This window comes from Halyomorpha halys, unplaced genomic scaffold, assembly GCF_000696795.3.
Source record: "Halyomorpha halys isolate HHAL.00 unplaced genomic scaffold, Hhal_1.1 Scaffold1782.1, whole genome shotgun sequence".
Lineage (NCBI taxonomy): Eukaryota > Metazoa > Arthropoda > Insecta > Hemiptera > Pentatomidae > Halyomorpha > Halyomorpha halys.
The window spans coordinates 25,252-42,743 of NW_027106235.1; the positions used below are offsets into that span (position 1 = coordinate 25,252).

Consider the following 17,492-nt stretch of genomic DNA (forward strand, 5'->3'; position numbering starts at 1 on the left):
TAAACTACATAAAGAAACTAAGTATTTATTTACAATTTGTTATTATGATTAAAATGATTCAGATAAAGGTTGCCATAAAATATTGATTATAACATGATTACTTATTAGTTAATTTATACTTATAGCTGCTGATGTCGTGGGATGTAGTGGCGTAGGTGTTTTGTTCATAAGGGATGTTCAGGTCTCATGGCCCTTCTCACGACTTCGTCCGGTCGAAGTGCATCCTCTAAGTCTGCCTCCTGACTGTGGTCCTCCCCCGTCTAAGCCTTCCTGTTGAGTGTGTCTGTCTGCTCTTCTAGATTTCCTCTGTATTTTTCTCCCACTTCCCCTTTCGGGCGTTACCTTATTTTTAAATCTCCTCTCTGATTGGGCGTCCCCCTCCTCAGGGCCGAGAATGTGTAAAAAATTTGACATGACCAGGAAGGGCCTGCACCTGGTTAATTTGATTCTGATCCCTCGTCAAACCTGTCATTTTTGTTAGAACACATAAAGGTTAGCCAATCTAATTTTCTCAGGGGCCTCTGGTAATGTGACAATCTTAATACAGATGTTTTCATATCTGGGAGCTAAAAGCTTTGCAGAAGGATACCCTGACCAGGTATAGGGGCAGATGACGAAACACCTTAATAATACCCAGGATTGTCAAAAGACCGATACATGGCAATTTTTTATAATTTTTTTTTTTTTTTTATAATTTATAATTATATTCAAAAATAGTTTTGAAAAATTGTATCTCTAAAACTATTTAAATTTTTCAAAAATTAAATGAACTTCCTGGGGTGTGTACCTGAAACAGTTGCATACTTACTTTCCAAGGACAATTACTGTACCTGTTGTATAGCGTAAATAAATCGATAATTCAATGAATTTTTATTCTGGGAGATTTCAGGTGGCAAACATATATTTTTTAATGTTTGAGGATTTTATTGAAGGCCTTAGGCATGAAATCCATTATGACAAAATACATTTAGTAGTTGATTTGAAAAATTCTACAATTCTTATTTAATGTTTTATAGGTTCATAATACATAATATTATAAGTAAATATGTTGAGATTCTACTATGACCACATGTGAAGTTGAAGGAGATGGTCCAGGTTGCTGAAAAATTATATGTATAGAATATCTTTGAAATGAACATGCGAGATGTTACGAGATGATTTATCCTCCCTCTAAACTTCTACAACCAATAACAGCTTACCTAATTGGAAGCATATGAGGGAAATCATGTAAATTTTTGTTTCAAACCTTATTAGGATTGCCCCTTAAAGGCTTGATCCATTGCATTAACCAAGATGAAGTAATACTATACTACTATTCATAGATTATTATCTCTTTACAAAATATAGAGGTTCAATTCTTCTTTGTTGTAAATTTGTATTTTTCCCCTATTAATTTTTTTACAAATTTATTTATATCATCCCTATCATTAACTAATTCAAAGAAGTTTTAATGAAGATGCAAAATAATTTCAGATCAAGAGCATAAATGAATTTTTGAAATGGAATCTTTCTGTGTTTTTTGTGAGTCAGTTGACAAACTTTTCTGCTTTACAATACTTTAAGTTTGCTACATACTTAAAGCTTCTACTGAGAGCTGGGTTTTTACTCAAAATTCAAAGGAGAAAGTTCTGAAAACTTCATCCTTAGGAAGCTCTTAGAGTCCATGTAGGAAATAGTCCATAACTAATGGCACTTCAATTGCTGATACTTTCTCCATTTTCCCTTTTCAAGTTCACAATCTTCTTTCAATCAGTTAATAATTGCCTTCTTTGTAAAATACATGAGATGTAATCACATCCTTACCAATTTCACCCTTACCACAGGAAGAAAACAATTTATCTTGGAGTAACTCGATTTGTGTCTCAATTTTTTCTAGTTATTTTGTTAGAAAATACATAAAACTAATTATTATTTTTCCAAGTCATTTTTAAAACAGTAAGTTAATAGAATCATGATTTTTAATGTAAAATTAAAACTACTAGGACTAACTGTTAGAAACCCATAAACTACTTACTATAACTAACTATTAGAAAACTATAAACTACTTACTATGACTAACTGTTAGAAACCCATAAAGAAAACAATAAATAGTTATAACAAGAATATGTGTGTTCTTGGACCTTCCAGGGGTCCACTGCAAGACTTTCGAGACGAGAAGAACCACCCTCTGGGAACCACTGCCTAAAACTTTCAATATTGTCGTAGATTCATGACACAATAGTATTATTGGGTCCACCTCCACGACATAACATTATTTCACTTTTTTTTCTATATCTGAGTGCTTTTCTGCTTTTATCGACTGCATTTTGTGTACCTTATAATATCCAATGAATATCTACCACATTACTGAAACAGCAGTGTGATAGATACCCCTTTAAAATTACCAAAGATTTTAATTCGGTTCCAATACAAAAAGGACCAATTAATAACTATAATCTCTTAGCCATTGAAAAACTGGCCAGTTAAAAATAGAAATTTATAAAAAATAATTTTTGGTGGAAATTACACCAAGAACTTTAAAGAAGAGTAATGTATCGGAAATGAAACTTCATTGAAAATTGTATGATAAAAATAAGAATGCTGGCTACAAAAACTGCTAAAACAAATCTAGATATTTGGATTTTGGTAATAACAAAATTACCAGGGATTGACATATTCACACAATAAAATTACCAGCCATGAGTAAGAAGAGCAAGAAAACCGAAATTGGTGAAAAATGCTACGGAACAATTAAAAAGATATGAAAAGTGAAAACATGAAGAACAAGATATTTTTGAAGCTGAGAATTGCCCTTCATGATAATGAATCTTCTGTGATAAAAATTTTTGGATTGCAAAATTTATGTTTAATTCCTTTCACTTGTTTCGCCTATTCGAACAACATCCAATCATATGTTATGACTTATGTAAAATCTCATGATAGTTAAATTTTTCATGTTGAACATATGAATAGATATTCTACATATTTGTATTTCACAAAAAAAAATAATAAAAAAATTGGCATATTGCATAGATTAAAATAAATTAATTTACCAAATTATTTTCTTTGAAGAAATAGAAAAAATACTATAGGTACCTCACATTAGTAGGAGCATTTTAAACAATAGCCGCTGACTCTGAAACTTTTAGATTGTAAATTAAAAATAATTGTATTTTTTTTTTTTTTTATTCCTTTTGCTTTGTTTAGCCTATTGGAACTATAATCAGTCATATTTTGTGACTTATGTTGAACGGTTTGAATAGATGCTTGTACATGATCGGATTACATAAAAAAACAAAACAATAATTTTCATGCTCCTCTGGTGAAAATAAATTAATTTACTGAGTTGTTTTGATTTATGACAATTCAATGAGTTTTCAGAAATGAATATATACTTCACATCAGCAGGAGCATTTTAAACAATTGTGGCTGATTCTGAAATTTTTGGATTGTAAAGTTATAATGATTGTATTTTTTAATATTATCATAAGTGTTACCAAATGGTAAAAGAAAAAAAGTTATTTTTTTTCCTTTAGTTCTATTTTCACTATCAGTTATTATAATCAGTATTTTTAATGAACTAAGAATAATGACAGTTCCAATGGTCAGTCATCAGTTACATACTCAAAGTTTCCAAAAAGAAATTGGTAACACTGATGACTTTTTCAATACTGATGTTCTAAAATTATTTACCAACAAAAAATAAAAGGAATCATGGAACTGCATAATTATGAACTGTAAAACATTTGTGTTACATTTGTAAAAAGTGTTTACACAAGATATTTTTTAAGGTAACACTTGAATTATTGATGGCAGCATATTTTTTTTATTAAATCTAACCACTCATGTATATAAATTAATGAAGTTGAAAATATTTATTTGCTATACGTTAACATTTCCGGCTTAAGTACCGAACGGTATCTCATGAAATTAACTTTTGTACCAAGGATGGATTTGTTTTTGATTTGTTTTGGATTTGTTGTTTGATTTTATCTTCTTTACGGAAAATTTTACACACTCTTTTAGAACTTATCCTTTCGATGAAATGATATTTTTCTAATGGGACCAGCAACATTGTGTTCATATAACTTCTTAATAATTACTATATAGTTAAATTATTAAAATTTATTAGAATTTTTACTGTCTAATTCTGTATTATATTTAAAAATTGTTTTATATATTGAAAAGGTTGTAACTAGAATGACAAGGGAGATAATTAACAATGTGAACTCTCAAAAAGGATCAATAAAAAAATTAATTTACAAGTCTGTATTCTGTATAAATATCATTGCAATTTTAAAAAATATCAATATAATATTATATAATTTTAAAAAATATAAACACTTAATAATAAAGGAAGGAAAGTAAAAAATAAATACAATAAAAACTGTGTATACAAGTTTATTATAAAAATTACAAATTAATTTGGTAAAAAATATACATTACATAGTGTTTGGTGTAGAAAATATTGCCAAGTATAAAATTCAAAAGAAAACTATTAGTTATGGAGATTTTGAACACAGACATGGCAGTGATTGGTAGTGAAATATGTAATTTGTGTTAAGTGATGAAAAACCAACATCACTGATGATCATGAATATTTAGCGGTCATTAATGAAGTTTTCTTAAAATTCTAAATTGTATCAAAATGAGGTGTTTGCAATTAGGTTCATTTATGTTCTTAAAATTTTGTTATTTTTTTATGAAAACCATGGAAGTAGATTAAAAAGGAGATTGACAGTTTTGATTTTTTATAATCCAAAAGTAGTCACAATTTTTTAAAGTAAAGAAATTCATATTTGTTTTATAGCTCTTGTGTTGGCATTGCCCAAATAAATTAATGCACACATTAAAATTTGATCACAGCGTTTATATTAAAAATGTGATGGATATTCATGGAAAAGTTATATCTATATTTATAGCACGAAAGATCTAAATAGCCTATTTTGTTAGGATATTTATTTAATGGCTTCAATTTTTTTTTAGATTTTTAATTACTTTTATTTAAATTAAATTACTCCTTAAAGCCTAATACCCCTGTTTGTGGAAGCAACATAGTTGAGTAGTTCGTCTGAATCTTCGCAGATGAATGGCTTCTCGTGATAGCAGGCTACGTCATGCCAAGCGATGCCGTCGTTGTAGACGTTGTTCAAGACAGACAGGCAAGACTCGGTTGTTCCATTGATGTCGAACTCGGCGTTGTCTGGTTGACGGGTCTTCTTGTGGCCGGTCTGAGACCAGGGGTTGAAGCTGTATCCGGCGGGCACCCTGTCGGTGGGAGACATCTTTGCTCTGTTTGCGGACCAGAACCAACCGTAAATGCTCTTTGGTTCCAGATCTTTACGGTTTTCACAGCCTTTGAAGTCGCAAAGTCTGCCAGAGGTCCAAATGTATGGCACGTCGTCTGGAAAAAAGGAAATTTTGATTGTAGTTTTTTTATTTGTTGATGATTTATTTTTCTACAAGTGTTCTTTTATTCAAAGGAATGGAAGATGTATTGAATAAAAATAATGGTTGTGAATAGAAAAAGAATCCTATTCATCAATTTTAAATAGTAAGGATAATAACAACGAAAATAAAGAAAGGATATTAAAAATACACATAGTTGTCATACGGCGTAGAGGGCGGCCTCACAGTACTCATAACCGGCTCCCCATGGATTTAACAAAAAATAAAGAAATAGAACAGAATTTACCTTATGGAATTTGACCTGGATTAGAAAATGTTTTTTGAATTGCAGTCTGGAATGTATGGAATCTGATCGGGAAGGAGTGCGAGCTTGTGGACGTGATTAAGAAAGCCAAAATAGATTTACTTGGAATTACCGAAACCAAGAAGAAAGGTTAGGAAGAAGTTAATGTCGAGGATTGAACCCCCTTGTATTCAGGTCGTGTGTTGTTACAAACCCATCGAGACGGTAGTGAATTATTTTTAAATTTTATCTCAAGTTCCATAAGTTCATACATCGATGGCTAAATTAGCCGCACACAAGAAAAATACATCTGACATAGTGGAAATGTACACATACAGAGTTATTTTTATGGCTTTAGCTAACTTTTGAATGTCTCTCCTCAGTGTCTATAGTTACTTTGAAGGCGTATTGTTTATGAAATTTCATTAGTAGATCTTTTACCTAGGTAAGAAATTATAAGGATCATTCTATCCTGGGTTTCTTGTTTTAAACCTTCACGAATTCTTTTTGGGTATCTATTAAGAAATCTAAACGTGATCAAATTGTAATACGACAACTGTATGTATTTTGTTTACTAAATAAATGTCTATAAAAACATAATATTTTAGAGATAATTATTGTTGGCACAACACGAAGAAAACACACCGAACCTCTGGATGGAACAAAATTATTTTATCATATAAACCTTATATACAAAGAATCGTCCATTTTGAGTTTAATGGTATTGACTTCATATTAATATTCGATCGTTCTTCGAGATACTCTATCAATTTTTATATCTTCAAATAAGGTGAGTAATGCAGGTACAAAAATATATTGTAGTCTTCACTACGTTCCAAAAAAAAAAACCTTGTTCATTAATTTTCATTTTCTACTCAAAATACCTATAATTTATAAATTATGTTATGAAGTTTAAAACATTCATTATTTTTCTTTTTAAAAAAAAAACAGAAAACTGACGCCGATATTATCAAAACAACCCTCATTTTGTAATTCTTTGACAAAAGGTTTCGTCAGAACTAATTCGATACAAAGTGGTGGAAGCGCCTCCTTTTTGGGGTCCATCTAGCTTTCTCTCCTCAACTTTTTTGCTACAGGCTCTAAAGCCTTTCGTGTTGGCAATTCTGTCTTTCGTTTTCCTGTTTCCTTTAATATTTCAGCTGTATGAAAAAAAATGACCATCAAAATCACCTAGCAATACAGAACTTTTAGAATTCCTCAAAGTATTAATCAATCATCAAAAAAGTAAAAAATAATTTAAATTTGGTTAAAAATTAAACCATGAAGTCTCCATATCTAACAAACCTAATTTAAAGAAGAATTTATGTGTAACGTATTATTTTAAATTATTATTTGTCTTAAATTTAATGTAGAAACAGCTTAAAATAAATATGAAATATTCATAATACTACTGTTAATAGAATTCAAAAATGAACCGAAAGATGATATTTTAATGTTGCTTGTCGTGGACAGTAAATTTACCTGTAGTTTTGGAATAGACTGTATACTGAAAGAACTACAAAACTACATTTTGGCATTAATGCCTAAGCATTAAAAAAAAAAAAAAAAAAGCCAATAAGCCAAAATTTTTGTAATGGAGCATATTTTTTATTGAAACATATACTTAGTGAAAATGTTGGTTTAGATAAGTAACATATAATTAAATAGTAACTTTCTTTCCTTGATTAAGTTTTAATTTAATTCTAAAACTCACTCTGCTGGATAAGCCTAAATACAAGATCATTCTCTTGTTGGGTTTCCATAGAAACTAAATCCATGCAGTATTCTCTACAGTAGTTCCTAGCGTCCAACCAGTCTACTTTGGTGTTACGAAATTGTGGCACGTGGCCGGAGAAGAAGTAGTTGTGACCCTGGAAGAAGAATTCTTTTGGCCCTGTAAACAAAAAAGAAGAAAAATAATTAAAATTTTGACAATAAATATTCTTAAACAAACTTAATTTTAACAGAGAAATGTGTAATAGTGGTCTGTGGTGCCTGAATATAAAATTCGCAAATAGTGTAAAATTTATTATTTAGAAAATTAAAAAAAAAAAAGTTTTAAAATAAAAATATTTCATATAAATTCAGTTTCAGTCGTGAATTGAGTAGGATGCAGAGCTCAGAGCGCTCGAAGCAGTTCCATTCATTCAGGGTAAATTTGCAGATATTTCTAAAAGGACTACGGAATTTACTCAACTGTTGAGTAGGTTTTTAATTACGAGATAAACCTCTCTTTCTATGATAGTTAATCCTTAACTGCTCACTGAGTCATTTTGTTAATAGAGTCGGGTCAGAATGACCCATAGTGAACAGTTAAAGGTTAAGGTAGCTATAGTCTGTTCCAGGAGATGTAAGAAATCGTGCAAACAATTGTTTGAAAGGACTCTAAAGTCTAAAGTCTTGTTTGGTTCTGAAAACTGTGGAGATCCTTCAATGAGAGAATGCCACCCAACCCGCAGTACACGTGTTTTGTTTACCTTATTTTTATGGTCTCATGGAACGGATTGTAAGAACGCAAGGAAAAAAATTAAAAAATAGAAATAGAATATCGTAGATCTTTATAAATAAAAAACTTTTCATAATCTTTTTGCACTACTTAAATAAAGCTTATATGTATTTTATTTATTTATGGTTGATATGATATTTTCACTTTTCATTATCCATTTATTTCGATTAATTTCTTAACTTGGTTTACCCACTTGTTTTAACGCTGTTTAAAATTATATTGCATTTGTTATTTTTGAGTAAATTTTTTTTCTTCTGTTTTTGGCAATTGGATACCCTCTTTTCATTTCTTAGTACAAATCTATTTTATCTCTACTTTTATTTAATTTTGTATTCTTTATGATATTTCATATTAATTATTTTGTTCTTTGTATCACGTAAGAAGCAATAGGGCCGAAACGTCGTCATTCAGTAAAGAGTTTTTTACAATGATTTATTTTTTTTAAATATTTTTCATATAAATCTTAACCACCACACGGACGTTTCCTTGATACAAACCTTAAAATTCATGATACAGAATTTTATATATAATAAATCCTAGTTTTTCTTTTTCTAGTCGACTGCGACTATGTTTTGCAACACAAACATATAACGAAACATGAAATATCAAAAATGTTTTTATGATTACAAAATTCTTTTTGTAATTAGTTCAACAATGACTAATTTTTTTTTCTATTTAATTTATAGACAATTTAGCCTTTAGGCAAAATATTTTTTTTAATGCTCCAATATAACCTCGCATAGTTTATACATTGTCACGAAATTCCTTGCCCATGATGTATTTATTAACGGATATAGCATATACAGTTGTAATGAGTGATTCAGTTTGACCACCCATCAATATCCGAATAAAGTAATTTGTAAGTGTTTTATAGTAATAATTGATTTTTAAAAATTCCTATCTCACATTTACATGATATATGTAGTGATTGGCTGTAACTACGATCGGCAATAATGATCAAATATACACGGTTTCTTGGAGGTCGTTATAAACTATATCCAGTATTTTTGAATTATTTCGAATATTTTTTATAAAATTTATTTTTCTTAGTATTAAATAGAAACAAAACGACCTCATTAAGCAAGCTGTTGCATGACTCAGGACGAGGGATAGAAGATGTATTAACTACTGTTTACATCACGGTAGTTATAATTATAGGTCATGAAGAACATCTAATCCGGAAAGAGGCGCGTGAAGATGAGGATCCTGTATCCTTGCAGGCCTTTAAAGAAAGGGAATATAAAAAGGACTAAATTAGGAAGGTGGAAGGACAACCCTGACAGCAATCACCCGCAGTTCCGTTTAGCAAGGATTCCAGCTAAGCAGTTTAAATAATCAATGTAAAAGGTGTAGCTTGGCCTTCCTCCTCTCTAGAACTATATCACGATGTTCCAACATAAAGTACTATATTAATTTATTTCCCTCTTTCGGTTAATGGAGACATGAATGCTCAAGGTCGGGCGGGAGAATCGTTCCAACCTGGTTTTATTATCTGGCCTATTTCAACAGAACGCTCTGCCTCTCTCCCTTTCCCTTTCAAATAGAATAGATTACGCAATTTATTATAAATAAACTAAAGGCATAAAGTTTAAATGCCTCAGGTCTTACTGTTGACAAATCGTTCTTCTTTTCTTCACTAGACTGATTTGTTTCCCAGTCTTTAGATTAAGCGTGCTAATCTATTCATTATTTTTCAGTTCCTAAAAGCTAATCAATAATTTTTAACGTGATGAAATCTTGAAATTTAATCAACTTTTATCAACAATTTAAACTACAGATTTTAAAAATATAAAGAATAGAAAAACATGCATATTAAAATCCGTTCGGAAGATATAAATAAACTAGGATAAAATACGATTATTATAAAGTTCCCTAAGTATATCTTTAGTTCTGTTTGTCTTGTGATAGCAACCGATTACTCACTTTTATCCTTAATAAGAATGGAGAAGTCTATTTTTGTTAAACTTAAATTAGAAAAAAAGATAGTTATGAGAGGTGGGGCGCCTTAAGAAGATCATAAAATTCGCTGATAATCAACAAATACTAGATATAGCGTTTTGAAAACCATTACAGCGTCTGTTGGGTTTTTGTGCACCTTACTCAAATCATAGGTGTAAATTTTGATGAATAAAAACTTTTTAGCAAATGACTTTAATGACTATTGCGAAATACAAGTTTTATATATTTTCTAAATATTGATTTAAATATAAAATCTATGAATGTATCTGGACAAAAAACCAACTCCGATTCATAGAAAAGATAGGATTATGTAATAGAACACCGACTATTACAACACTTACTAGGCAAAAGGTCTAAATTCCCAATTACGTTGTTAAATTAATTAAAGATGTATCATTATAAAAAATTAATAGTGACAGTCTTGGGACTGGCCGACTGAAGTAAAATTTCTGCAAATGAAGTAATGTATTAAATTTTTATTAATGAAGATTATACGTTCTCTCTTATAGCCTCAGGCAGAAAATATTGGTTTCAGAATAATAATTATAATTAGAATAGAACAGCCATTTCCTAAGTCAATTAATGTAGGAATATTTTTATATTGTAATAGACGATTTTGAGATAACTGGAGCTCACTTGATCGGACCGTTATTGCCAGGATTGTTTAGATCCGCTGCTTTTCCTACTCTCCTATTACAAAATAAAACTTTTCTACAATACAATTAACTAGCGTTGCCTCCACTCCACCACTTCCCTTTCATCACGAAATCAGTTTACTTCTATAAGTTTTTTTTTTTTTTTCTCGAGTTGTAGAACGTCAGTAAAGATATTTTACTTAAATAAGACCTATTTGGACTCACTTGTTGAGCTTTAGAACTGCACTAAACCATCGCATTTCAGTTCTGCCAATAGAGGGATTCTCCTGACTGGATCATGCCCGTATTTAATTGTTGTATATTTATGTAATACTGTTGTAAATTTCACTGAACACAAAAATATATATTTAAAATAGTTTTGAGCTGCAAATATTTCGTGATGCCCTTGGAACAGTATTGGATGTTATCTTGTTTGCATTGAAGGAAGGAAAGTGATGAGGGGGTTGCAAAGAAGGTAGGATAATAATAGTGACGGCTCTTGCAATACTTCATCTCTTCAAGCAATACTTTCCATTCTACGCAATCGAATCATTTTTTGTCTAGGCTACATTTGTGCAATGCTACGATTTCATGCACGACATTCTCACGGAACGGTTTCCTCTCGAGCTTACTATAATAACGTTTGCTTAATTCAGTTACGTATAATTTTATTCGTGACCGTCCTCGAGGGGTTGTGATTTCCATCCCCGAGGAGAAACATGGTCACACAATTCCCATTCCTTAGGCATCTCAGAATTTTTTTCTGAAGGGAAAAAACCTTGAATAGGATTCAGAACTCCACGTAAGTAAAACGGATTAAATTATTTCAGAAATAAAGCTAGTACTTTGAAATATCAAGTACAGATGGCCAACACATAAACACATAACTTCGTAACAAAAACAGATTTGTATCGGAAATATGTAATTATTGTTGATTATGTAAAATGCTATTCCAAAATTGCGCCAGAAACAAGTAAGTAGTCAGTTTGGCACAGTGATGAGTGAAAATATTCTGCCTTTTCCAGCTATTATTTTCACTTGATTATTATGATACACATCTCTTGGTGCAGGAAATAATTTAGTGTATTATTAAAACTTTTCAAAGTAATCATTTTTATTTTCGGCATTACTTGGTAATCCTGGTTAAAAAAAAAGTTATTGTACTCCAGATGCTTTCTAATTACGTGAAAACATTAGATAATCTCAATGGTATGCGAAATCCTTTTAACCTCAGTCACTTTAAATTTTTCAACCTACAACTTATTTCCTTTGTGTTTATGATCTGTTTTCACAGCTCTAAATAACAATAAAACCTGGATATTAGAAAAAATAAAACATGAAATTTAAGAAAGTTCCTCTTCTTACTCTGCTTTTGCTACATTACTTTAATCTTGTTTCTAACTTAAAAATTGATTTTAAAAAAGTCATCATGCAAAACTTTTTTCAATTTTGAAATAGTCTTAACTCTGGATCTTATCAATTTGTTCTTAATAATTTTTCATCTAAATAGAATATATTACTAAATTAATAAAAACCGTCTTTTTCATGTTATTTCCACATACTCTTTATTTGATGTTTCCGAAAAACTAACTTAACAATAAAACTTTCTCGTTGGAGTAGTTCACAAAATTATAATCGATTACTTGCTTAAATATTTCTCAAATATTGCTTTATAGTAAAACATATCATTAATAATATATGATATTAAAGGTATCTATTATTGCAGTATTCTGTTAATATTTTATTCAAGAGCATTTAAGGTCGGATATTTCCAGTTTAATGAATGCCATGCATAATGGTATAACTGTGCGCCGTCTGATACAGATCCGTTCCAGCTTATAACATTCTTTTTAAACAACAGTTTGTTATTGTCAATTTTTATGATATCCATTAAATATTCTACAAATTTTTTGTTTTAAATGTTAATTGAATTGATGATGAAAATATAAATGTATTTTAACATACCATAAATTTAAAAATAATGAAGAACCCTAAAATCAATTAAAGAAATTATTTTAGATATTATGTTTTATTTGAAAAAAAAATCAACAAAGATTTTTATTAGAACAATCTTAGGACTGTTATGTTTATTCCAATTATAGCAAACATTTAATGTTAGAAACATTATATTTCCTTCATTTTTTGCTTCTTAAATGTTCAACTTTCGAGATTTGTTCTACCTTCACCTTCAGAACAACATTACTTATATCAACACATCTTTCTTGAAGAATAATTTCATAGTATCGAATTTTTACGCTTTAACTGCATCTTTTTCTCTATTTTTTATTTTAAATACTTCACTATCAACTAATATCATTGTAGGCTTATTGTAATAGTAGGCTTATTCAAGTATCAATTTGAATATTATTCTTTCATTTTGTACTGTGTATTTTATTTTTCCTTCTCTCATACAGTACAATGAGATAAACGGTGTATAATCTTTATATAAAATATGATAAAAATTAGTCAAGTAACTGATCGTTCAATAAGTTAAAGAATAGGAATTAGATAATGCTAAATATCATGAGAACAACTTGTTGATTTCAGCTATGTAGCTTTGTAAATAGAATAGTATAAAGCATGAAACGTAAACATGTAAGAAGTAGAGAATAAAGAAGATGAAGAAAAGAAAAATTGGAGAAAAAAAAAAAGAAGAAATAAATTTTACCCCTTTTCGATCAATGAGAGCTTAAAATATATCGACATTAATGGGGACAACTAAACTAATTTCTTGTAAAATGGTTTTTCCTCTGGCTCATCGTCCATTGCTTTACCTACATCCATTTACGGCTTATCTTGCAAATGAAATAAACAATTATTTTAACTTTGTAGGTTTCGTTACAATATATCAGCAAAGCACTCAATTATCGATTATCGGACTGTTATTACTGAGACTGAAGATGCCACGATAGAAGATCGATTACTGCCTCTTCATCATGAAAGTGGATTTCTCAGTAACTGCCAAGGTCTTCACTTAGCCCGCGGCGTGTCAAGGTGAGCTTACTAACGGTGAGTCGTTAAACTAGTCATTATCAAGGAGAGGAAATTATTTCCTTAACTTTAACTTAGCATGAAATGAATAATTATAATATTTTTTCTATTACATGAAATGTCAATTTTTTGGATTAAGAAAAACTCTATTTTGTGCATCATATAACTTTCACTTATCATTCTGCTTTGACATTAAATTAATGTTTGTGCGTTTTAATAGAAATTTCTTATTAGTTTCCCTTATTAAAAGTTTCATTTATAGTAAAAGTAAAATTTGGCTATTGTCGTAAAAACCCTGGAAAACATTTGTTTTATCCTTCAGTAAATTACAATTTTTTTTTATCGCTTTTTATCCATTTTTTTATAATCGCTATTAGAGATGATTAATTATTTTTAATTAATTAAATGTAATTTTTGGGACAACTCGGCATTAAAGTCCTGCCAAATTATTTCGATAAGTATAAGACCTATCTGATATTATAGACCATGTGATTGTGCAATGATATATTGCGTTTAATTATATTGCTTGAGCCTTTTGATAAATTAGTTAAATAGTGTAAAATCGAAATATAAAATGACTCTTCCGGTAAATTGATTTTAGCGAAAAAGTTGCTGTGTCATCCCATTCATGTAAATAATTTGCGTTCTAATCAGCTTTACGTTTTTTGAGCTAGACCATTCAAATAGACAAAGGCTATAAAGTGAGATTTAGTTATTTGGACGCTGAGGAGTACCTTAAAACATAATTTTAAATGTTCGTCTTATTAATAATGTTAAATTTCGTTAAATTCGCATTATTAAATACTAATAATGTTAAATTTCGTCTTACTATTTATTTCATACATAGAAAAATGACAGTAAAAATGTAATATAATTTTATTAATAATCAAAACATGCAATTTATCTTTCATAGAATTGTTTCAATAGGTTTTTTTTTAATTCAAGTTTTTATAAAAATTTTGAATACGAGAGAAAATCAATTTCATTGCGGCACTCTGAAAGCATTATTCGGTTTGAAATTTTAGCTATGTTGGAAAGATAAAAGGTTTTAAACAGATGTAATATATCTCTGATTGGCCTGATAGCAACTAAAGAACTTCAATTTAATTAAGTTTAATTCAACTTCAATTCTATAATGCTAAGTAGGTTTTTAATGCTCAATCTCGATTAGGATAATTGTAAACTGAAAGGCACACGAACCTTGATTACACTTAAAAAATAAATTAAAATAATTCCATGGCGTAGTCTTAGGCTATAGCTAGACTATACCACCTTAGCTGGACTGATATCAACACCTTATGATGCCACCAGGCAATCAAAGATAGAAGACTCAGTAAAGTATTTATAATACATTTCATGTATTATATTTGTATGAAGTACTAATCCTATTTTAATGAAGGGTACGAAAAAAAATAAATTTCTTCTGTAATTATAAATGGATAATTAATTTACAAATTAATAGAGTGTTATTTCATTCCATAGAGGCCTTACATGGAATACAACCAGATAAATTAAAACGTTTTTGGCTAATGGCGACAAATGAACGATGTTTTTATATTGATGCCGTTTGTAGTTCAGGGAGTTGTGGTATCAATTTAGCTTGTCTGTAGCGGCACCGGGTTGAAGTTTATTCTATGGGGGTCTCAGAAATGAATACTTGATCCTCTCCTCAGGATTAAGAATATGTTGGTTATCTGTAGGATGATCATTTCTCCTATGTTGTATGTAGCAGAAGGAGTTGCAACGTAGGTCTTTGCAGCCCCGGAACTGCAGCAACCCTCGTATGTCAGAAATGACCAGGATGGGGTAAAAATAAAAAGATTACAATATACTATATTCATTGATTCACTTTGTGATCGTACGTTAACAACTAAATATTTCTGTAATAATATCTTTGTTGCTTACAAGCTTTTAATTGTGAAAATAGGTTCTGAAACTATTTCTTGAAATAATGTAAAAATATTAAAAGACAATTGGGGTGTAAAGTTTTTTTGGAAATAAGCAAGATTTTATTATATTTTAATATAAAAAACAATTTAAATTTAGACAGAATAAGATAGTTCCGGTACATTTTGGAACTATTATTTTATTTAAACCATTTATTGACTTTTCATACAAACTGAGCACTATTTGTATTAAACATTAGATACAAATAAAAAGAATAATTTATTATGTGGGTGCCTACACCTGACATATGGGTTCGAATCACTCGGGGGATCTTAAAACGTTTATAAGATGTACAAAAGCCAAATAAGAGCCACTTGTTGGCGCATCCTTGACCTCGCCTGTGCGATGCCCCGATGCACGACTGGAATTGGGGCATGCATGCAATTACTCGTCCTCGAAAAGAATTGTAGGTTAATTTCGAAAGGATTTTCATTCAATTATTTATATAATCTATTTCTCATGAACGATTATACATATTCAAAGTTTTGGATCATTACTTTTTATCTTGAGCGATTAAAATTATATATGTTGTTTATCTCCACTAAATAATTTTTTTTTTGTATTTTAAATAGATTCATAGGAACGTTATAAAATGTCCTGTGTTTCTAATACTACTTCATGTTATTTTGAAAAGAACCTTTCTAGCATTTGTAATTTCCATAAATTTGTATTCAATGTGCAAAAACATATTCCTTGTTATTTTTCTTACAGTTCTTCTCATTCAGAATATTTTCTTTACAAAATAATTTTTTTTAGGAAACATTTAATGTAGTCATAACAATTAATCAAGATCTAGAAAAAATTCCAATATTCCATCCGTTTATTAATTTAAGAAAAAAAAACCTATGTTTTACAAAACATCGATCTCGATAACTTTGTTTTTTTTGGCATAACTGCTGAGCCTATTTTATCGTTTCATTTATATTCTAATTATCTACAAAATAATCCATGATATTTTTGTTGATGTTAAAGGGATCCCATGCTCTCATTTGCTCCAATCGGAGTAAAAAGGATTGGTTAGCATTCAAGTTTGTAAGATAGTTATGGCAGAATAAGATGACAAATTTAAAGTATTGACTCTTAAAAAGAAAAGACGCAAACATATATAAATAATAAAGGTCATGATATACCAGGAGAGAAAAAAAAGTGTAATACATGACTCAATCAAATTTTGTTGGAAAAGTTTTCTCAGCTTATGCTTAGATGCCTAAATTCTTTAGCTATTTTATGTAATGATGAATAAAAAGAAATCAAATTCTCAAATTCCTTGTGTGATTTTTGCCAATATTTTTATATTTCATAACTTTATGTAAATTATGACATTATGTAAATCAAAATAAACTTGATTGACTAATTTAACCTTTGCTTCTTAATCAAGATTTAAGGTTCAATTTCTTTTATACTGATTAAAATCTTCCACCAACAATCATTTATTCTCTTTTTCCACGTGGTTCCTCTGGGCGTTTTGGGATAATCTCCATCCTTGGAGTATTCTCTTTTAACTAAACTAATATCTGTTTCTAACATTCTCTTGTTTCGACCAAGACTCCCATTGGAGCCCTATACGACAAGCCTAACCATGGTTGGGAGTCAAAGTTTTTCATTTTGTGGGACCGCCACTCTGAAAAAATTCAACGCCCCCAGGCCGGATCCGAACCGGCACCACCAATAGACATCAAATTGATAAGAATGTGTCTTAACCACTGAGCTACGGGTGGCCCTTCAACATTCTTCTTTATATCCACTCCTATTGTTAAAAAATATTACAAGCCAAAATATTTTT

At 29.9% G+C, this 17,492-nt stretch overlaps 1 protein-coding gene across 1 annotated transcript in view; it reads right to left on the minus strand.

The window, feature by feature from the left end:
• Positions 1-4,364: 4,364 nt before the first annotated feature.
• The window catches only part of slf (C-type lectin domain-containing protein slf), a 54,367-nt gene continuing 41,239 nt past the window's right edge, over positions 4,365-17,492 (minus strand). Inside the window, exons 3-4 of the mRNA XM_014436136.2 lie at positions 7,386-7,565; positions 4,365-5,383 (exon numbers count right to left, since the gene is read on the minus strand). Coding sequence (XP_014291622.1) covers positions 5,001-5,383; positions 7,386-7,565 — 563 coding nt within the window. The 3' untranslated portion in view covers positions 4,365-5,000. The remainder of the gene's footprint in view (positions 5,384-7,385; positions 7,566-17,492) is intronic.